This window comes from Gigantopelta aegis, chromosome 5 (genome assembly GCF_016097555.1).
Source record: "Gigantopelta aegis isolate Gae_Host chromosome 5, Gae_host_genome, whole genome shotgun sequence".
Taxonomy (NCBI): domain Eukaryota; kingdom Metazoa; phylum Mollusca; class Gastropoda; order Neomphalida; family Peltospiridae; genus Gigantopelta; species Gigantopelta aegis.
The window spans coordinates 3,306,233-3,330,972 of record NC_054703.1 but is presented as its reverse complement, the minus strand read 5'-3'; the positions used below and the strand labels follow the sequence as shown (position 1 = coordinate 3,330,972).

General features: G+C 38.4%; 1 protein-coding gene across 1 annotated transcript in view; it reads left to right on the top strand.

Moving 5' to 3' along the window:
• Positions 1 to 3,043: 3,043 nt before the first annotated feature.
• LOC121373473 (unconventional myosin-Vb-like) overlaps positions 3,044 to 24,740 on the top strand; it is a 196,293-nt gene continuing 174,596 nt past the window's right edge. Inside the window, exon 1 of the mRNA XM_041500138.1 lies at positions 3,044 to 3,200. Within this exon, the coding sequence (XP_041356072.1) occupies positions 3,174 to 3,200 (27 nt within the window). The 5' untranslated portion in view covers positions 3,044 to 3,173. The remainder of the gene's footprint in view (positions 3,201 to 24,740) is intronic.

Sequence of the window (24,740 nt, the reverse complement as noted above, 5' to 3'; positions counted from 1 at the left end):
GCGTATACTTACCGTATTTAACCTATGCGTAGCATATGAGTAGCGTATGGCCAGAGTATGACCAGCGAATGTCAGGAAATGTTAGCCTATGGCCAGCGTACTCTGCGTATGGCTAGCTTATGACAGCGTATGACCAGCGTATGCCAGCGTATGCCACCGTGCTTCAAACATATATACAACCTATGCCTAATGTACCCCTAGCGTATGTCAGCGTATACCAGCATATGAGTGATATTTTTCATACGCTGACATATGCTAGTACGATACGCTACAGTGTGACAGGGCCATTAGCAGCAAGGGATCTTTTATGTGCACCATCCCACAAACAGGGTAGACCAAAAGATAGTTACTTTTGTTTAATGATACCACTAGAGCACATTTATCCATTAATTATTGGGTGTTACACATTAGATATTTATGACATATAGCTTTAGAGGAAAACTGCTAACGTTTTTCCATTAGCAGCAAGGGATTTTTTATATGCACATTCCAACAGACGGGATAAGACATACCACAACCTTTGATACACAAGTCACGAGGCACTGGTTGGAATGGGAAAAAACCCCACTGGGTCTGCTGAAGATGTTCAGTCAAGCAGTCTACCAATTGAGCTAGATAACATGCCCGTTCCCCCCCCCCCCCCCCCCCCCCCCCGTCCCCCCACCAACCTCAACCCATTCTGTTATGCTAGGTCAACTTTGTCGATTAAGGGTGCGGGATGTAGTCCAGTGTTAGAGCACTCGCCTGATGCGTGGTCAGTCAAAGATCAATCTCGGTCGGTGGGCCCATTGGGCTATTTCTCGTTCAAGCCAATGCACTATGACTGGTATATTAAAGGCTGTGGTATGTGCTGTCCTGTCTGTGGGATGGTGCATGATAGACAAAATGTAGCAAGATTCCTCTCTGAGACTTACCAAATATTTGACATCCAATGGCCGATGATTATTACATGTATATCGATTATTATTAATTTTAATATAGCTTTTCTGTGGGCCGGGCTCACCCCCTTTCCCTTTCCCTTGCCTCTGGGGACTAAGTAATTTTATTAATTAAATATATATAATTTTTTTTTAGACTTCCCCATCTAGAAGTGCGTCAATTAATTTTTTTAATTGAAGTAGACTAGGGTTAATTAAATTTTTGGGACGCAGTAAAAATTTGTAAGATATGTAGTAATTATTTTGGACTTAAAATTCAAATTTTTTTAAAGTGGTAGGTTAGGTAGGTTTTTCCTGCCCCGAGTCAGACCACCAATCATATCGGAGGCCGGACTCGGGATAGGCGTGCCCGAAACCATAGAGGTATATGGGCACATTAAAACCGTATCTAAGTCTAAGTCTAAGTATATCAATGTGTGGTAGTGGTGTTGTTTAACCAAATAAACATTTTGGTTGACTACAGTAGTAACTAAGTTTACTGTTTTTGTTCAACTCATCACTCTCTGATGGCTCAGTTGGTAGAACACTCATCACGATGCTTGAGTTGTAGGACCAGTCTCGGTGGAGTCGTGGTTAAGCCATTGGACTACAGGCTGGTAGGTACAGAGTTCGCAGCCCGGTACCGACTCCAATCCAGGGCGAGTTCTTAAGGGCTCAATGGGTAGGTGTAAGGCCACTTAACCCTCTTCACTCTCACTAACCACTAACTAAATAACAACTAACCCACTGTCCTGAACAGACGGCCCAGATAGCTGAAGTGTGTGCCCAGGACAGCGTGCTTGAACTGTAATTGGATATAAGCATGAAAATAAGTTGAAATGAAATGGGTTGTAGGATTAAACCACCTCAGTGCATGGACCCATTGTTTTTTTACTTTCGTCCCAGCCGGTGCCCTATGACTGGCATATCAAAGGCTGTCTTACATGCTGTCCTATCTGAAAAAGTGTATATTATAAATCCATTGTTACTAACAGCGCTTCTAGAATTTTTATAAAATTCACTAGCCATGGGATCAGTGATTTAAAAAATTTACTAGCCACGTTTAAAAATTCACTAGCCCTACTTTACTTTAAGTTAAAACCGCTTTACTAAATAATATTAGTAATTATCAAATATGTCACCTAAAGAGGGAGATAGAGCTTAAAACCACTAACACTGGGGGGTTAGGGTGGGGGCAGGATATTCATATTTACAAAATATACTTAATTGCAACATTTAACCAAAGGTCGTGGTATGTGCTATCCTGTTTATGGGATGGTGCATATAAAAGATCCCTTGCTGCTAATTGAAGAGAGTAGCCCATATCTGTGTGGACCTTAATCATATGCCTGTTGCCATATAACTGTAAATAAAATGTGTTGAGTGTGTCGTTAATTAAACCATTTCCTTCCTTCCTTCCTCTCTCCCACTCCCCCTTCCCACTCTATGGCTAGCCAGGATTGTATTATTATTTTTTACTTATTTATTTTATTTATTTATTTATTTTTTTGCAGGGGGGGGGGGGAGGGCAACCCACACTATGTATGTATGATTTTATCAAATTTAATACAGTAAAAAAAAAAAAAAAAACGTCTGATTGGGGGTGGGGGTGGGGGGCTTGGCTCCCGTGACTATACCACAATCCGCCCCATCCCACTCGCTACGCCACTGTTCTAGTTTCTCCCCTTAGTTTTCTCTCCGTCTCTCTCTTTCTCCTCTCTCTCTTTCTCATCTGTCTCTGCTCTCTGTCTCTCATTGTATATACTATTCTCTCTCTCTCTCTCTCTCTCTCTCTCTCTCTCTCTCTCTCTCTCTCTCTCTCTCTCTCTCTCTCTCTCTCTCTCTCTCTCTCTCTCTCTCTCTCTCTCTCTCTCTCTCTCTCCCACTGTATATACTATTTTGTGTTTTCAAAATAATCTGGCTACTTCGTCTTTTTACTACCAATGTTTTCTGTTAACACAGGGAGAACGTACTGGTCATAGTAAGTAATTCTAATATCTAGGTCATCCCAATCACCGATGTGTTTGATCTCGCCGATCGCCCACCTGTTCATATATTGAGAGTTATTCCCCCATAGTACCGAAATCTCGCGAGGTGGGCGGAAGCAATCATTCATAAGATTTTAAGATGGCTACTTCTACCTTGAAATACACTTTCTTCGTTAACTCTTTTTTAAATTAAAATGTAGCAGTATTATCTAGCACCTGAGTGGGAAAATCTGGCGAAGCGAGTGGAATTTACTAACCTTGTCTCAAAATGTCTGCCAGGGAAATTTATTCAAAGGTGAGTTGTTAATATTCAATATTTTTATTTTAGCACTGACGAAATTGACATCTGCCAATCTACCGACTGACCCACTGGCGACTGATGTCAACTGTCGTCTACATTATAAATATGACTGATGCTACTAATGGCATACTAACACAGTTGATAACAATTCCTTTTCTTCTGGTTCGTTCTATCATCTATGTTAATAGTTTGATACATATATTCTGTCAGCCGATTAAATTAATAAAGTAAATATGTTATCAATAATCATAAATGATCATACATGACCCTAATTTTAACTGAATTAATTCATCTTACAGTAGGCATATTGACCCCTCCCCCTATCCAATTTAGGTATACGGAAAAGGCATTTGCTAACTAGAAGACTGGGTGAGTCCAAGTTGAATTGATGACTTACAGATTGTTCTGCGATTCTCCATAATCAATCTACATATATGCTATTGTTCTATGCTGGTAGTCCAGTGGGAAAAATATCTGCCTGGTGCCCCCCCCCCCCCCCATCTCCCATAACCCTAACCGCTAACCCTAACTCTAACTCTTTAACTAAAAATAATAAAGGGGGTGACCAGGCGGATATTATACCGTCCAGTGATACAATGCTCGTCTAATGTGCAGTCAGTCTGGGATCAATCCCCATCAGTGGGCCCATTGTAGTTTATCAAGATAAACGTCTCCGGCACAATATTTATTATTGTGATGTTTATTGCTGTGTCGTAACTTTTAAAGGGACGTTCCTTAGTTTTCTGCCATTTTTAAGATGTTATCGACTAACAAAGACTTTTTAATGATTGTAATTACATTTTTCTGCATAATATATTAGTGGCTGTATATTAAACGTGTTTTTGGTCTATGTAATATTTGTACTAGGTTAAATTTCATTTTATTTCCTAAAATATATTTTTTCGTACGTACGAAATTATTTGAACACAAAATCCAGTTTGGGCTTCTTACAAATATTAAGATGACCAGAAACACATTGAATATACAGACACTGATATTCTAAACAAGAAAATATATTTAATATGTAAGTTTAATTGTAGAAATATTTTATTAGTCGGAAACATCTTACAATGCAGCAGACTCAGGAATGTCACTTTAAAAAACGGACTGTAGATGTTTACCTTGGTGAACTAGGCCCTTTGGGCTATTTCTCGTTCCGACCAGTGCACCACTCACTTGTGACTGGTGAAGGTAACATGTGGCATATATTATCTAATCTGTGGGCTGCTGCATATAACAGATCCGTAGCTGCTAATGGAGTAGAGGTCTAAAATTAACGAGCTACTCTCGATTCACTAATATCAAAACCTATATTAGCTCGGCCATTTACCTTTCGACCGACCGTTCAAAATTGCGCCAAATTCCCATAATAAAAATTGCGCACCCTTTTCTCTTTGGCATTTAACTGTTCCATTCAAATTCCATAGCACCACCACCACCCCCACCCGCCTGCTACCAATTTGATCGGGCTGCTGGTGCTCCCTTGCACCTGCCAGTGCAGGCCATCCCACCTCTCACCTCCCCCACCTTTCCTGTCATGGACGGAGGAGCCGGCCAAGGCCGGCTCTTTTGCCCACGATAGGCATGCGCTACAACAGCTTGTGACATGACATGACATGCTAATCGGAATGAGTAGTCCAATGTGTGGTGGCAATTAAAATATGTTGAGTGCATCATTAAATAAAAGGGGTGGGATTTAGCCCCAGTTGGTTGTGTGCTCGATCAACTGAGGCGCTTGCGATGTAGGATCGAACCACCTCGGTGGATCCAGTCAACTGATTGGGGTTTTTCTCATTCCAACCAGTGTACCACAACTGATCAGAGGCTGTGGTATGTACGTTCCTATCTGTGGGAAAGTGCATACATAAAAAATCCCTTGCTACTAAAGGAAAAATATAGTGTCAGTATTTCCTTTCTAAGAGGGGCGGTACGTAACCCAGTGGTACAACGCTCGCTCGATGCGTCGTCAGTGTGGGATCGATCCCCATCAGTGGGCCCGTTGGGCTATTTCTCATTCCAGCCAGTGCACCACGACAGGTATATCAAAGGCCGTGGTATGTACTACCCTGTCTGTGGGGTGATGCATATAAAAGACCCCTTGCTGCTAATCAAAAAGAGTAGCCCATGAAGTGGCGACAGCGGGTTTCCTCTCTCAATATCTGTGCGGTCTTACGCCATATAACCGTAAATAAAATGTGTTGAGTGCGTCGTTAAATAAAACTTTTCTTTCTTTCTTTTTTTTTTCCTTTCTAAGACTGTCAAAATTAGCAAACGTTTGACATCCAATTGCAGATGTTTAATTAATCAATGTGCTCTAGTGTTGTTAAAAAATGGGGTTTTTTAACTTTAGCTTTCATTAAATAAAACCTTTTTCTTTTCTTTTTGTCATACAGTATAGGTACCTTAACTCCCATCTCCACCTTATCCCTCAATTAATGTATAAAACTGGCCTCAGTGGCGTCGTCGTTAATCCATCAGACATAAGACTGGTAGGTACATGGTTCACAGCCCGGTACTGGCTTCAACCCAGAGCAAGTTTTAGCAACTCACTGGGTAGGTGTAAGACCACTACACCCTCTTCTCTCTCGCTAACCACTAACAAACAACCCAGGTAGCTGAGGTGTGTGCCCAGGATAGTATGCTTGAACCTTAATTGGATATAAGCACGAAAATAAGTTGAAACGAAAGAAATGTATAAAGCCTGCCAAGTCCCAGTTGAATTAATAATAACTTGAGAACCGGCCTCGGTGGTGCAGTGGTTAAGCCATTGGACTACAGGCTGGTAGGTACAGAGTTCGCAGCCCAGTACCGGCTCCAACCCAGAGCGAGTTCTTAAGGGCTCAGTGGGTAGGTGTAGGGTGTATACTACAAAATCAAATCCCATAGACGACAACAGTAACATATGTGGCTAAAACTCCTATCTGCAGCGTATCAATCAACATAAATGCCATGGATATAAATACTACCACCCCTCACACTTAAAGTGAATCAGAAAAAATTGGGGGTCAAGCAGCTCGTTTCTGAGATAACGGGTAGCGTCTATGACTATCCTAGTTCCGCACAAAATTAGAGTACTTTTTTTTTTACAGGTACCCCATACATGTTTCAAGCACAAGGCTACTTGACACATTGGTACCCAGATGAAACTATTATTTTTTACAACCAACACACTCACATTTATAACCAATCACAGGACTTGTGTTGTTCACTTCTCTATCAAAAGTTGGGTACACCTCGAACTTTGACCCAGCCGGAAGTTATTTGGTTTAGTACTACCTATACTGATAACATACATTTTTCAAAATGTGTCCAGCTATGTGTCTTTATGACATAAACTGACAACCTCACTGAAACTGTTGTTTCTACAGTGCAACCTAATATAATGTACACCTCAAAAGGCATATATATTACACACAGTTTTGTACAAATGCAATATGTCATATTAAACAACAAAATGTTTTAAAATAAAATTCCTGAAGATATTTACTCAGGTACATATACATGTAGAGACAACAAAGATAGTCCAAGTACCTCTACCCCTTTAAAGAATCCCATTTAAAAACATGCACTTGATTGACCCCTAGATTATGAAGACCTTAACATGCACATCAAAGAAATATCAGTATTAAAAACTGTCTGAGGAAGGAAACACCAACATGACTGTACCTGTATGAAGTAATGACAATGTCCTGAACATTAGTGTTGGGAGGAAATCCTGTATGCTGGGTTTGGGTGTCTTCAAGTTACCAGGTGTGGGAATTTCAAATCCATGGGCCAGATAGCTGAGGTGTTTTCCCAGGACAGTGTGCATGAACCTTAATTGGATATAAGCATGAAAATAAGTTGAAATGAATGAATGAATAACATGAGATGGTTAGAAAGTTCTACAACTCCATACTCAAGCTGTTATGCTATACGTTGGTTTGACCTGATAAAGGCGGGACGTAGCCCAATGGTATAGCGCTCGCTTGATGCATGGTTGGTCTAGGATCAGTCCCCATCAGTAGCAGATCGGGGGGGGGGGGGGGTGTGGGGTCCGCCCCCCCCCCCTTTTTTTTTGAAAACCGATCATAACCTTTATGGGGAAACGTGATTATATTAACTGTTCTGTGTAAAAGGAGAGATCAGTCATCACATTTGGACCCCCCCCCCCCTTCAGAAATCCTGCATCCACGCCTGACTGATGTAACAAAGGCCATGGTATACATGTACTATCTTGTCTGTGGGATGGTGCATATAAAAGATCCCTAGCTGCTAATCGAAAAGAGTAGCTATAGCCCATGAAGTGGCAACAACGGGTTTCCTCTCTCTATATCTGTGTGGTCCTGTTTTATTTTAAATTGGCAAAATGCTTTCAGGAGACAACTGGGTTTCTGCAAATTTTTAAAGTTTAATATCGATCGATGGATAATTTGGCAAAATGTTCTGCTTGCCCAGAGCTAGTTATGTATGTACTGAAATGTAACAATACAGGCAGGTTGCAATACAGTAAATATATTCCAGTTCATGGGTTGCAATACAGTAAATATATTCCAGTTCATGGGTTGCAATACAGTAAATATATTCCAGTTCATGGGTTGCAATACAGTAAATATATTCCAGTTCATGGGTTGCAATACAGTAAATATATTCCAGTTCATGGGTTGCAATACAGTAAATATATTCCAGTTCATGGGTTGCAATACAGTAAATATATTCCAGTTCATGGGTTGCAATACAGTAAATATATTCCAGTTCATGGGTTGCAATACAGTAAATATATTCCAGTTCATGGGTTGCCATATGACACATTTCATGAAACACTGATGTTAGTTATTTGGCATTGTATAATATGGTTAACTTTATGCAGTCGGTCTGGGATCGATCCCCGTTGGTGGGCCCATTGGGCTATTTCTCACTCCAGCCAGTGCACCACAACTGGTATATCAAAGGCTGTGGTATATGTTATCCTGTCTGTGGGATGGTGCATATAAAAGATCCCTTGCTGCTAATTGAAAAGAGTAGCCCATGAAGTGGCGACGGCATGTTTCCTCTGTCAATGTCTACATGTGGTTCTCAACCATATGTCTGTCGCTATTATAACCGTAAATAAACTGTTTTGAGTGCGTCATTAAATAAAACATTTCCTTCCTTCCTTGTATAATGTGGTTTAAAAATATTGATTGCTTTAAAATATATTGTTTTGGGATTTGCCAATAGGATGACGCATATCCATTAAGGTCTCTCCAAACATTTTACAAAAATGAAATATTTATAATCAGCATTACACATACATGTACACGATATCTGCAGAACTATGACATACTTGTAGAAAGGGAAATCAGAGCTTTTTTTATCATTAAATCATGTATTATTAACAGCTTCTTACTTAAGCCAGGCTTCGAAATGAGCAGTGTGCTAGCAAGCTTTCTGCCCGAAAGAAATTTATGAGTATGTCGCTATAGAATGGAATATTTACAATGTGTGTGCTGAATTAATGCAACCACAGTCAACAGTGGGTATGGGGAGCCTTTCAGGCCAGGCCTTGAACTTAACATTTTTCAATGGTAGTTATAAAATCTGATAGCCCCCAGTAAAAATGGGTAGCCCCATAATTTTAATGCTTTAAAAAAAAAAGAGAGAAAATATTAAAATCATTTATTTTTTATTTAAACATGTTTTAGGTTTTTTTTTGTACATGTTTAATTTAGAGTAACTGGATGTGTAAAGTACTAAAACAAATATATAGTAGCCCGGTGGACTACCAGGTTTAATTAGACATCTGATAGCCCAAGCAAACATTTGGTAGCCAAAACACCTTGGGCTAAGGTCGAGTCCTGCTCCCCTAGAAAGAAAATGGGTTAGACCATTTAGGGTTAGGATTAAGAAAATCATACAGTAATAATAAAAAAGAAAGAAATGTTTTATTTAACGACGCACTCATCACATTTTATTTACGGTTATATGGCATCAGATATATGGTTAAGGACCACACAGATTTTGAGAGGAAACCCGCTGTCGCCACTACATGGGCTACTCTTCCGATTAGCAGCAAGGGATCTTTTATTTGCGCTTCCCACAGGCAGGATAGCACAAACCATGGCCTTTGTTGAACCAGTTATGGATCACTGGTCGGTGTAAGTAGTTTACACCTACCCATTGAGCCTTGCGGAGCACTCACTCATGGTTTGGAGTCCGTATCTGGATTAAAAATCCCATGCCTCGACTGGGATCCGAACCCAGTACCTACCAGCCTATAGACCGATGGCCTACCACGACACCACCGAGGCCGGTACAGTAATAATAAGAGTCGTTAATTTTGTCAAAAGGTTAACTTAAAAAAAATTAAATCTGCAAAAAAAAAAAAAAAATGGATATGGGGCCATACCCATTTTACCCTGTGGCAGAAAACCTGGTCTGATAACCTATGTACAGACCGAGTAAGGGGCCGTCCATAATTTTTAACATTTTCACGAGCATACAAACTGTACACTTTTGACCCCCCATAAAGTGTACATCCCCAAATGAAAAATGTTGATCCACATTTTTCATTTTCAAAAAAAGTGTATGCTGACACTTAACCCTCTCTCCCCCCCCCCCCCCCCCCCCCCCCCCGGCATACCATTTGTACACTCGTGAAAATGTTGAAAATTATGAACAGCCCCTAAGCTACATGTGTCAGTGATATATCGAAGCATTCTGTGGATCCGAACATATAGGCCCCTTTCCAGGGCTCGAATTTAACGGCGGCACCTTTTCGTGAATATAGGTCCTGTTCTTTTCATTGACATATTATATGACACAATATATAGTACTTGTAGTTGAAATTTCAACATGTAGCAATTGATGTACATGTACTTGGATGAATATCTTCTTGAGATGGGCTATGACAAAAACATCTGTCATTTCTACTGACATACGATACAACATGTAGTGATGTACTTGGATGAATATCTTCTTGAGATGGGCTATGACAAAAACATCTGTCATTTCTACTGACATACGATACAACATGTAGTGATGTACTTGGATGAATATCTTCTTGAGATGGGCAATGACAAAAACATCTGTCATTTCTACTGACATACGATACAACATGTAGTGATGTACTTGGATGAATATCTTCTTGAGATGGGCATGACAATGACAAAAACATCTGTCATTTCTACTGACATACGATACAACATGTAGTGATGTACTTGGATGAATATCTTCTTGAGATGGGCTATGACAAAAACATCTGTCATTTCCACTGACATACGATACAACATGTAGTGATGTACTTGGATGAATATCTTCTTGAGATGGGCTATGACAAAAACATCTGTCATTTCTACTGACATACGATACAACATGTAGTGATGTACTTAGATGAATTTCATGGTGAGGTGGGTACGTATGAAGAAAATTTCGCCAATTATTTATTACTTTAAAAAAATTGCCGAAACCAACCATTATTTCCTAACAAAATATCAGTCATATTGAATTATTTTACCAAATTAAAATAAAATTAGCAATTGGCAAGTTTGGCAAGTGACAGTTACTTAGAGCTATAAGTGATCGAGGTGGGGTATAAAGAAGGGGTGCATGCATGCATGATGCCGTTTGAATACACATTTCATAAAAACAAATACTTCTGCCTATTCTATTAAAGGGACATTCCTGAGTTTGCTGCATTGTAAGATGTTTCCGACTAATAAAATATTTCTATGATTAAATTTACACATTAAATACATTTTCTTGTTTAGAATATCAGTGTCTGTATATGCAATGTATTTCTGATCATCTCAATATTTGTAAGTAGCCCAAACTGGATTTTGTCTTCAAAATAATTTTGTACGTACAAAAAAATTATTTTTCAGAAATAAAATGAAATTTAACCTAATACAAATATTAGAACGATCAGAAACACCTTTAATATACAGCCACTAATATTTTATGCCGAAAAATATATTTGATATGTAATTACAATCGTTAAAAAGTCTCTGTTAGTCGAAAACATCTTTAAAATAGCAGCAAACTCAGGAATGTCCCTTTAACAGAAATGTATGACACAACATGTAGAGATGAACTTGGTGAGGTGGGGTACATGTATGTAGGAAGGGTGATGCAATTTGAATATCTTTCTTCATAAAAACAAACACTTATTGTCCTTTCCATTGACATATGACACAACTTGTAGAGATGAACTTACAGAGATGAATTTCTTGGTGAGATGGGATATCAATAAGGAGATGTGATGCTGTTTGGCTATCTGTGTTTATGCAGTTGAGATTAAGTTAGTTTGCTCTAAGTGGGGACAATGTGGCGGAGGCATGTTGCCATGTTGGTTTTAAAGGCTTGCTGCTCAGTGTACAAATCTTTACCTACTCCTCGAGGAGTCCTCGCATTTATCTCTTTACATGGGCAAGTCATAGCCAAGTGGCATAGTGCTCGCTTAATGCACAGTCGGTCTGGGATTGATCCTCATCGGTGGACCCATTGTGTTATTTTTCATTCCAACCAGTGCACCACGACTGGTATATCAAAGGCTGTGGTATGTGCTATCCTGTCTGTGGGATCGTGCATATAAAAGATCCTTTGCTACTAGTGTAGACATGTAGCAGGTTTTGTGGGCTATTTCTTGTTCCAGCAAGTGCACCACAACTGGTATATCAAAGGCCATGGTATGTGCTATCCTGTCCTTGGTATAGTGAATATAAAATATCCCTTGCTACTAATGGAAAAATGTAGCAGGTTTCCTCTCTAAGACTGTCGATGATAAAGAAACCAATGTGCTCTAATGGTGTCGTTAAACAAAACAAACTTTTATCTCTTTACATGTGATGCATATTTGGAAACGAAAATATGTGTACGTAACTGTAGAGGTCAGGTCAGGTCAGGTCATAGGGCTTTACGTGCACATTCAGAGCAAGCTGTTGTAGTGCACACCTGTCTTGGGCACAAGAGCCGGCTCCTCCTCCAGGTGTGTGTGGTGGGGGGGGGGGGGGGACATAACTGTAGAGGAAATTTAGTCTCTGTGCGTCAAGAGGGAACGAATGAACAAACTTTTAAATCCATATTCAGGCTTCGTGCCAAAGGGTATCAAGGGTAAAATTACATACCCTTAAAATTGAAGTTAAATATTGGGAAATTAATTATTAATTTAAAAAAAAAAAATGTTTTTAGATAGATTATGTTTAAACGTTTTCAAATTACAGAAAATGCTGTTTGAAAAGATTTCAAACCCATAACCACCTAATAGTTAGAAGCTATATATCCGAACACTTATATGGTCTTGTTTTGTTTTCATTACGTACCCTCAGATTATTTTTTTTGGTAGAAGTTTGCTTTGTTTAACAACACCACTAGAGATCATTGATTTATTAATGATCAGCTATTGGATGTCAGACATTTGATAATTTCGACAGTAAGTCTTAAAGAGGAAACCTGCTACATTTTTCCATTTGTAGCAAGAGATCTTTTATATGCATCACCCCACAGACAGGATAGCACATACCACAGCCATTGATACAGCTGCACTGGCTGGAATGAAAAATAGCCCAATGGGCCACCAACAGGGATCAATCTCAGACCGACTGCACATCAAGCGAGTGCCATACCACTGGGCTACATCTTGCCCCTTTTCTGGAAATAAATCAGACGAGAGCCTTATGTATGGAATTTAGTTTTATTTAGATGAAATTAATGGGAGAGCCATAACTCAGGCATCCATTATTCCGAAAATACCGTTCGATATCGGTATTGGTATTGTATCAATACCGAATACCATACCGATGCCGAGGTAAATCACCATTTTGCATTCGTCAGATATATTGTTAGTGCTTTACTGAATGGCGGGAAACAATTCCTGTAATCCTGTTATAGTTTAATTCAGTAATGCACTAAAATAAATCTCAGAGATCATAATTTTCCTCACATGTCAGTATATATGTGTGTGTGTGTGTGTGTGTGTGTAGATCAGGGTTTTATCACCTATGTTTCTAGACTCCGATAATGGGCACCATTTCCCACCATTTTACAGAGGCTGTAAATTTTTTATTCCCAATTTTGGAGTAAAATGTTTCCAATCTGACTGTAAATCTCATTCACTTGACAAACCTTCCCTCCCTAATAACGTTTTGTAATGCACAATAGATATATTTATTTGAATAAACGGAAGTTCATGTATTTACATATATATATATATATATAGCATTAGTTTTTTTAATTCTAACTAAGGTGTTTTTGAAATGAAACTGAAAATTCCCAATTTTTGGTAAAACAACACTAAAATATTAATTTCCATTTTCAAAGCCATGTGTACGTGTCAAGTCTAATTTTAGAAATAAAAACCTGTATATATAGTAAATGTCATTGATGACACATTTTTTTCCTGATTCATGGTATATGATTGTATACCTGTAAGGATAACATGGATGCATGCACATAATAAACTAGACTGGGTGTTTTATCAGTGAATTGCCAGTGCTGTATGAATCATAGAGCAGCTATGTGTTAATGATAACCACTCTATTCTATGCATGCCACTCCGGTACACGAAAACCTGTATAACCCATTCTGGTACTATTTATATATATTAATTGACCGGCAGTGTATATTTATTGGTCTCTATATAATGGTGTTTAACTGTGGTCTCTTTTCTAAGTGAAAGCTGTGTTTACAATGGTTGTAGTTCAAGCATTCACTGTCCTGTAGTTCAGGTTGAATTTGTTTTAAAAGAAAGACAGAAAGAAAGAGAGAGAGAGAGAGAAAAAAAAGAAAGAAAGAGAAAGAAAGAAAGAAAAAATAAAAATAAATTTGTTTTAAAAAAAAGAAAGAAAGAAAGAAAAAAAGAAAGAAGGAAAAAAAGAAAGAAAGAAAGTTAATGATACACTCAAAACATTATTATTTATCAATACCGTATATGTTATTTGATATGTGGTTAAGAACCACAGGGATAATTAGAGAGGAAACCTGCTGCTACTATTTCATAGGCTACTCTTTTGATTAGCAGTAGGCGATCTTTTATATATGTACATGTATAATCCCACAGACTGGCTGGAATGAGTAATAGCCCAATGGGCGGCAGGATCCACCAACGGGGATTGATCCTAGACCGACCACACATCAACCGAGTGTCTTACGTGTACTTTTAAAACAAAACAAAAATTCAGTTTAACCCATATTTGTTTTGGTCTGCATTTTTATGATTTTTTTTTATTCACGCAATATTTTTTTATACATATCCTTATAATAAAATTTAATTAAGATGTATGAATCAGTCTTATACATGTACACAATGTATGCACAAGAATCAAATTAAATGTATTGGTTCTCATGAATCAAGGGTGGAACGTGGTCAAGTAGTAAAATAGTCGATCTAGGATCAATCTACATCAGTGGGCACATTAATTGGGCTATTTCTCGTTTCAGCCAGTGCACCATGACTGGTTTATCAAAGGTCGTGGTATGTGCCATCCTGTCTGTGAAATTTTGCATATAAAAGATCCCTTGCTGCTAATTGGAAAGAGTAGCCCATGAATTGGTGACAGCGGGTTTTCTCTCTCAATATCTGTGTGGTCCTTAACCATATGTCTGACACCATATAACCGTAAATAGAATGTGTTGAGTGCATCGTTAAATAAAACATATCCTTTCTTCCTCTCTCAATATCTGTGTGGTCCTTAACCATATGTCCGACACCATATAACCGTAAATAAAATGTGTTGAGTGCGTCATTAAATAAAAATTACTTCCTTCCTATCTTCTCAAATGTCATAAATCATAAAACATGGAATAATTATTATGAACAATTATAAATAATTAATTATATAATATTACCCGTAAGTTCAAGCTTTCTTTGTACATGTGCATTCAATTCCAGTGCAAATAGTTCAAGAATTATGAACTGACATTGTAATATATACGTGTGTGTAAATTTAAGGTCGTGAATGTAATCTGCAGCATTGACCTTTGATTTTCACAATTTAAATGATTTATTTATTGGATTACATGCAATACATAATGCCTGCATTAGGCCTATATGTACACATATGCATGTACTTTATGTGTGTAGATCCAACTGATAAAATGAATCGTTGATAACAGTGTATTGATAGATACATTATTCTTGATTACACACAGGTAGGTTGTACAGGTAGATAGTTATCATACACACATATACATACATGTATAACTTACATGTACCACCCATAATTGATACCCATATCATAAACCCATTTGATATTTTGGTTTATTACACTGCGGTTGAAGAGATTGATACCCAAGTGATGTGATATAAATTTATTGTGTCGCACAATGGGAAATATGCTTTTTAAGAGGTCATGACCTCTGATCAGGTGACCGACGGGTCACACAGTACAGTTACTCTGCATAGATGTTCGTGCAAAACGTGTGTGCATGGTTCTTTCAATCAGGGCTTCTAGGATTTTTACAAAATCCACTAGCCATGGTATCAGTGATTTAAAAAATTTACTAGCCATGATTAAAAATTCACTAGCCCTACTGTACTTAATACAGTTTTACTTATAGTAATAATGAGATATATGTTACTTAAAGAGGGAGATTTACAAAATAGATAAATGCAGCATTTGACAACTTTGTTTTTCACTAGCCATCGGGCATGGCAATAGTAGTTATTTACTAGCCCAACATTGAATATCACTACCATAATCTAGAAGCTCTGTTTCAATTCAATATAATTTTTAAAAATTGTACGGAAAATGTATCTGAATTAAGTGAAATTTTGGAAAGATATACATGTATATAATAAATTTATTATATTACATTAAATTTATTGAATATGAAGTCAAAAGAATGGTGCCAGAATGTCCTGTTACTGACTGTATTCCAGGGTTCACCCTCCCCATTGACAGTTTTCCTGTTTTAATGATTAATTTTTTGGTGCAGTATCCCAGTTGGATACTAACATTTCAAAATCTGGTATCCGACCTGAGAATTTAGTATCCCACTTAAATGAAATTCATAAATAACATCGTAACAAACTTGGACGACACTCTTCTTGTTCCCAGTCTATTGTTAAGCTGCAATCGAAATCACGGAATTCGTGAAATTTGCAATCAAGCAGAATCGGCAAAACGATTTGCTGCATCTATTTTCGCGTAATACTGACATAAATTAATATTTAGAAGTAATCTGTAAGTGATTCTGACATTATTTATGATAAAAACCTACCTGTATCAATTTTCTGCAGATGTGGAATCAATATGTCAAATAAAATTTGAAGGGAGGAAACTTCCAACACAAACAGTAGAGACTTAGTGGTTCCCAGTCTATTGCTATTCCGCTATTGCTCCAGTGTAGCATTAGACTGGGTATGAGTAAAGGAAAATGCTGTTACTTAACTTCACCAGTACATGACGACTTTCATTGTTTCAGCGAAAAATAAAAACGCAGGATTAAAAAACCCAACAACATTGTATGGTATCCCGGTGGGATACTGGGTTCTTGAAGTCTGGTATCCAAAATTAAATTCTGATATCCCCGGGATATCGGGGATACCGTTAATCTCGAACACTGGTAGGTGTAAGACCACTATGTCGACTTATCTCTCACTAACCACCAACACCTAAACACTATAACCCACTGTCCTGTACAGACAGCCCAGATAGCTGAGGTGTGTGTGCCCAGGACAGTGTACTTGAACCTTAATTGGATATAAGCATTAAAATAAGTTGAAAAAAAAGTTTGGTTTGTTTAACGACACCACTAGAGCACATTGATTTATTGATCATATCAGCTATTGGATGTCAAACATATGGTCATTTTGACACAGTCATAGAGAGGAAACCTGCTACATTTTTCCATTAGTAGCAAGTGATCTTTTATATGCACCATCCCACAGACAGGAAAGCACATACCAGTCGTGGTGTAGAAAATAAGTTGAAATGATATATAAAAGCCACAGAGGCGGGACATAGCCCAGTGGTATAGTGCTCGCTTGATGCGCAGTCAGTTTGGAATCGATCCCCGTCAGTATTTTGAGTGTATCATTGGGCTATTTCTCATTCCAGCCAGTGCACCACGACTGGGATATCAAAGGCTGTGGTATGTACTATACCCTGTCTGTGGGATGGTGCATATAAAAGACCCCTTGCTGCTAATCAAAAAGAATAGCCCATGAAGTGGCAACAGCGGGTTTCCTCTCTCAATATCTGTGTGGTCCGTAACCATATGTCTGATGCCATATAACTGTAATTAAAATGTGTTGAGTGCTTCGTTGAATAAAACATTTCTATCTTTCTTTCTATAAAAGTCACTGATACTATCCTAGTTTAAATCTGTGTTCGTGTGTGTGATTCATTAGTAAAAGATTGTAGGTGTTTATAGTGGGAAGGCGAGATTGGGACAGTAACATTGCATGTACATATGTCACGTGTGACGCAATACAGGACACTAATTAGAACCTGGAGGCAAGCCATGTACCGGAATGTCATTACCTGTCACTGATGTTCACTGACACACAAATCAATCACCCTACATACATGTACATCAAGAATGTTTTTTTAATTTAAGTAAATTACAGATCATGATTCCATTCATGTGGCGACACTATATAACTGTAAATAAAATGTGTTGAGTGTGTCGTTAAATGAAACATTTAATTTCCATCCATGCATTTTGATACCTAATGTTTTTCCAACACATTTTTTTTAAACTACAATTTTAGTCTTTTCACCCACATATTAATAAAAAAAAGAATAGTAAATAAAATAAAAATAATAATAATAATAAAAATAATAATAATAATAATACATAACATTGAAAGTAGTGTTGGCCCTTTTTTAGTAGGTAGGGTTGGGTTCCCAGAAATATGCAATTTTTTATTTATCCCCAAACCCTATTTACTCAAATCTGGTGAAAGAATGAATGAATGAATGTTTAATGATTGACATGGCAGTACAAAAAATGCATCTGCTATTGAGTGTCAAACTAAGGTAAATGGGTATAATAAATAAAACTGATTTATGTAAAGAGTTTTGTTTTCACAAAAACAAAAACTGGTGGCACAATTAAGTGGTAGAAATTCATGCATGCTGTGACGAGAATCTGAAATCAGTGTTCGAAATTAACAGTATCCCGATATCCCGGGGATACCAGAATTTAAGTTTGGATACCAGACTTCAATAACCCAGTATCCCACCAGGATACAATATAATGCTGATTTTTTATATTTTTTCCTGCTTTTTTTTTTTTCTCTCGCAAAAACAATGAAAGTCGTCATTTACTAGTGAAGTTTTAGAGCTCCTACCCAGTCTAATGCTGCACTGGATCAATAGCAATGTAGCAATAGACTGGGAACGAGAACAGTGTCGTCCAAGTTTGTTACGATGTAATTTATGAATTTCATTTAGAGGGATACTAAATTCTCAGGTGGGATACCAGATTTTGAAATGTTAGTATCCATCTGGGATACTGCCCAAAATTTTAAATCTCAAACACTGGAAATATATATTTCCTTTGCTTAAAATATTGAACAACATTTGAAAACACTGTGTGTATACTTCGTACACTGGGGGGAGGGACATATTATAGTCTAGTAAAAATTTTGACTGATGCAATGTCAGTTTAGTATTGATCCCTGCTGGTAGGCCCATTGGAGCCATGCATGGCTGGTATATCAAAAGCCATGGTATGTGCTCTCCTGTCTGGGATGGTGCATATAAAAATATTTTGCTGCTAATGGAAAAATTTAGCGGGTTTCCTCTCTAAGACTAAGTATGTTTGACACATCCGTATAGCCAATGATTAGTAAATCAGTGTACTCTAGTGGTGTCGTTAAACAAAACAAACTTTAACTTTGTACGGTAAAACCCCTGAAAACCAGACCCTCTGGTAACCAGTACTCCTTCAAAACCAGATGTCTTTTCATGGTCCGTTTTCAAATATGAGTACAAAATATAACGTCTCTTAACCATATAAAATATCTCTTAATTTTGCGGGGGGGGGGGGGGGGGGGGGGGGGAGAGCGGGACATAGCCCAGTTGTAAAGCGCTCACTTGATGTGTGGTTGGTGTGGGATCGATCCCTGTTGGTAGACCAATTGGGCTATTTGTCGTTCCAGCCAGTACACCACAACTGGTATATCAAAGGCTGTGGTATGTGTTATCCTGTCTGTGGAATGGTGCATATAAAAGATTCCTTGCTGCATTAGGAAAAATGTAGCGGGTTTCCTCTGATGTTTACGAGTCAGAATTACCAAATGTTTGACATCCAATAGCCGATGATTAATTAATCAATGTGCTCTAGTGGTGTCATTTAAAAAAAAAAAAAAAAATACAGTAAAACCCCTGAAAACCAGCCCCTCTTGTAACCAATATTCCCTCCGACCCATGCAGATGTCTTTTCGTGGTCCTTTTTCAAATATTACCTCTCTTAACCATAGAAAAATCTCTTTAATTTTTTTTTTTTTTTTTGGGGGGGGGGGGGGGGGGGGAAGAGACGTAGCTCAGTGGTAAAGCACTTGCTTGATGTGTAGTTGGTGTGGGATCAATCCTTTTAATGGCTCTTTTTCAAATAGATCCCTACCAGCAGGACATAACCTAGCTCTCTTAACCGGAAACCTTTTTAATTCTACTGGAATTGTTTGTCTGCTGGGTGTCTGGTTTTCATGGGTTTCACTGCACTATATACAGCCACTGTTTCTTTATTCAGTGGGCGTAAGACTGTTGTCACAAAGGCTGACTGGCTGTCAACCTCGAAAAGCTACTGCTTGAATAACAAGTGTGCAGCTCTTCCTGTTTAGAATTATAGTAAGCTCAGGTTTTCATGCATGTGTTACATAAAGGACTTGATAGCGTAGTGGTTTAACCATACGGGCCTTACGGTTGGTAGGTACTGGGTTCACATCCTGGTGCCGGCTCTCACCCAGAGTGAGTTTTAATGACTCAGTTGGGGAAGTATACATGTTTACGGTCACTACACACAGGATTTAATGGAGTAGTAGTTTAACCATACAGGCCTTAACTTAAGGCTGGTAGGTACTGGGTTCATATCCTGGCACCGGCTTCCACCCAGATCGAGTTTTAATGAATCAGTTGGGGAAGTACACACGTTTACGGTCACTACATACATGTACAGGACTTGATAGCATAGTGGTTTAACCATACAGGCCTTAAGGTTGGTAGGTACTATGTTCACATCCTGCTACCGGCTCGTACCCAAAGCAATTTGTAATGACTCAGTTGGGAAAGTACACATGTTTAATGCTGATTTTTAACAAAATGTTAAAACACTGTGTGTATTAACCACAAACTACATATACGGTACTATAGCTTTTTGTTTTGTTTAACAACATCACTAGAGCTCATTGATATATTAATCATTGGCTATTGGATTTCAAACATTTGATAATTTTTTAAGCATAGTCTTAGACAGGAAACCTGCTAAATGTTTCCATTAGTAGCAAAGGTTTATATGCACTATCTTACAGACAGGATAGTACATACCACTGCCTTTGATAGACCATTTGTGGTGCACTGGCTGGAATGAGAAATAGCACAGTCTTAGAGATAAAACCTGCTAAATTTTTCCATTAGTGGCAAGGGATCTCCTATATATGCACCATCTTACAGACAGGATAGCACATACCACTGTCTTTGATATATACCAGTTGTGATGCACTGGCTAAATTATAGTAAACTCGGGTTTTCATGTGTTACATACAGTGGTTTAACCATACAGGCCTTAAGGCTGGTAGGTACTGGGTTCACATCTTGGTAACGGCTTCCACCCAAAGCAACTTTTAATAACTCAGTGCGGAGGTACACATGTTTAAGTACACTGATTTCTCCATCATTAACCACAAAACTACTGTTTATTTTAGCTGTTTATATTACCTTGTAACAACACCATTAAAGCACATTGATTTATTAATCATTGGCCCCTGCATGTGCTGTAACCTCACCATGGTGCAGGGGTGTAACATTCTCTTTGAGAATGGCCAATACAGCACAAATTGAAGTTTAGGGTAAAAGTCAGTGTCTATCTGTGATATTTGTATTTGTATTTTTGCACAGTTCTTTACACTGTTTTTATTTATATCTTGAATTTTTCTATTGATGTTGATCATCACCTTGTTTGTTTCCATTACCATAGTTTGACACCCAATATCCGATGTATTTTTCATGCTGGGGTGTCGTTAAACATTCATGCATTCATTCATTCATTCATTATTAATCATTGGCTATTTTAGCACATACCACGACTGTTGACCAGTTGTGGTGCACTGGTTGGAACGGGGGAAAACCCAGGTAGATGAATGGATCCACTGAGGTGGTTTGATTCTGCGATGTAAGCACCTCAGGCGAGTGCTCAACCCACTGAGCTAAAAATACCACCCACTTGAAAGAAAAAAGAAAGAAATGTTTTATTTAACGACGCACTCAACACATTTTACTTACTGTTATATATGCGTTAGACATATGGTTACGGACCACACAGATTTTGGGCTACTCTTCCGATAATTAGCAGCAAGGGATCTTTTATTTGCGCTTCCCACAGGCAGGATAGCACAAACCATGGCCTTTGTTGAACCAGTTATACCACCCACTTGAATGACAACTCTTCCTGTTCAAATTATAGTAAGCTTGGCTTTTCATACATGTGTTACATACAGGCTGGTAGGTACTGGGTTCACATGCTGGCCCTGGCTGTCACCCACAGTGAGTTTTAATGACTCGGTAGGAAGGTACATACATTTATAGACCACAGTACACAGACTTCTCTAACATTAATTACAAACTACATGTACTTTAGCTGTTAATTATTTAAAAAAAAATATTTAATGACACTACTTTTTTAAAATTATAATGACACCACTAGAGCTCATTGATTTATCAGTCATCGCTATTGGATGTCAAAAATGTGGTAATTTTGACATATAGTCTTAGAGATGAAACCTGCTAAATGTTTCCATTAGTAGCAAGGGATCTTTTATATGCACCATCTTACAGATAGCATGGCACGTACACCAGTTGTGCTGCACTGGCTGGAACAAGAAATACATGTAGCCCAATGTGCCCATCAACGGGTATCGATCCCAGACCGACCACGCATCAAGCGAGTACTTTACCACTTTACTTTACATCCCACCCCTGTTAATAGAAGGCAGGATCTAGCGCAGTGGGTAGAGCGCTCACCTTGAGGTGCTTTGGTTGTAGGGTCGAATTTCTTCAGTGGATCCAATCTATAATCAGCTTTTTCCCAGTCCCAACCATGTAGTGCTCCATGAGTAGTGTAACAAAGACTGTGGTATGTGCTGTCATGTCTGTTGGAAAGTGCATATAAAGGATCTCTTTCTTCTAATGGAAAAATATAGCGGGCACTCCCATCCTGAAGTTGGCCACTGGCGAAGTCAGAGTTTAAATCTAGGATGGACTTGTCTGAACCGTCAATTCAGGTCAGGTCAGGTCAGGTCAGGTCAGGTCAGGTCAGGTCAGGTCAGGTCAGTCAGGTCAGAGGGTTTAATATGCACATTCAGAGCAAGCTGTTATAGTGCACGCCTGTCATGGGTGCAGGTGCTGGCCTTGGCTGGCTCCTCCGTCCAGTACAGGGAATCCTTCAGTGGATATGGGCATTTAAAAAGAGTTCCCATCCCATCCAAATAGCGAGTTTCCTTTCTAAGACTACAGAATGATCAAATGTTTGACATCAAATAGCTGATGCACCAGTGGTGTTATTAAACAAGACAAACTTTTTAACTGCATGTCTACAGATATTGTACAAACTCCATCTGTCTGTATAAATGTCTTTGTGTGTGTTTGTCTATGTGTGTGTGTATCTGTGTCTGTGTGTATCTGTGTCTGTGTGTATCTGTGTCTGTCTCAGTCTGTGTAAGTCTCAGTCTGTATCTCCTATTGGGCTATTTCTATCTGTAGCCAGTGCACCACGACTGGTATATAAAATATCCCGTGTTACTAATAGAAAAATCCTCCACCTATTATCGGCCCTGGTCGGACTGCTGGTGCTCCATTGCATCAGCTAGTGCAGGCGGTCCCCCCCCCCCCCCCCCAACCCACCCCACCCTTTTCCTGTCCTGGATAGAGGAGCCGGCGTGCACTACAACATCTTGTTCTGAATGTGTACGTTAAACACTCTTACTCTGACCTGACCTGACCTAACCTAATGGAAAAATGTAGCGGGTTTCTTTCTATGACTGTGTCAATATGACCATATGTTTGATATCCAATATAGCTGATGTGCTCTAGTGGTGTCGTTAAACAAAAGAAACTTCTGTCTGTATCTGTGTCTGTGTGTGTAGAGCTGTTTCATGAGTTCATCCTGTACATACAATTGTATATGATGTTTGTCTTTCAGTTGTGTGTTGTCTGCACCAAACGGCACACACGATGGAATTCCTTTACGCAGCTTTCTCTGTCAAATAACTCTTCTAAAGAACCTTTAGATATATATGACTCATATATAAGCCTGAAACACCCTACACATACAGTACACCATTATACAACTCTTTATATAACTTTTTTTTCTTCTTCTTTTTTTTTTTTGTTCGTTTGATGCGCGGTCGGTCTGGGATCGATCCCTGCCATTGGGCTATTTCTCGCTCCAGCCAGTGCACCATGACTGGTACATCAAAGGCCGTGGTATGTGCTATCCTGTCTATGAGATGGTGCATATAAAAGATCCCTTGCTGCTAATCAAAAAGAGTAGCCCATGAAGTGGCGACAGCAAGTTTCCTCACTCAATTATTTGTGTGGTCCTTAACCATATTATGTCCAACGCCATATAACCGTAAAAAATAAAATGTGTTGAGTGCGTCATTAAATAAAACATTTCTTTCTTTCATTTGTGTGCTGTCTGCACCAAACGGCACACACTACGGAATTCCTTCATGCAACTTTCTCTATCGAAATAACTTTTCAAAAAAACTTTTGTATATTTCTCATATATAAGCCTGAACAGAGTACAGCATTATATACCTCTTTATAGAACTCTTTATAGAACTTTTTATAACACCAAATAAACATCACCTTCTTCACACATACATTAAACATGTAAACACGGTATATTAAAACTTGTTTCCTTGCTTCTATTACATATTTCAGTTCCGCTTACAATTTAATTTATCTTCACGGCTTTCGATGATTGTGAAAGTTTAAGTCTGTATACGTTAATTTCCGGTTACAATTTAATTTATCTTCACGGCTTTCGATGATTGTGAAAGTTTAAGTCTGTATACGTTAATTTCCGGTTACAATTTAATTTATCTTCACGGCTTTCGATGATTGTGAAAGTTTAAGTCTGTATACGTTAATTTCCGGTTACAATTTAATTTATCTTCACGGCTTTCGATGATTGTGAAAGTTTAAGTCTGTATACGTTAATTTCCGGTTACAATATAATTTATCTTCACGGCTTTCGATGATTGTGAAAGTTTAAGTCTGTATACGTTAATTTCCGGTTACAATTTACTTTATCTTTACGGCTTTCGATGATTGTGAAAGTTTAAGTCTGTATACGTTAATTTCCGGTTACAATTTAATTTGCTTTTGCTGATTGTGAAAGTTTAAGTCT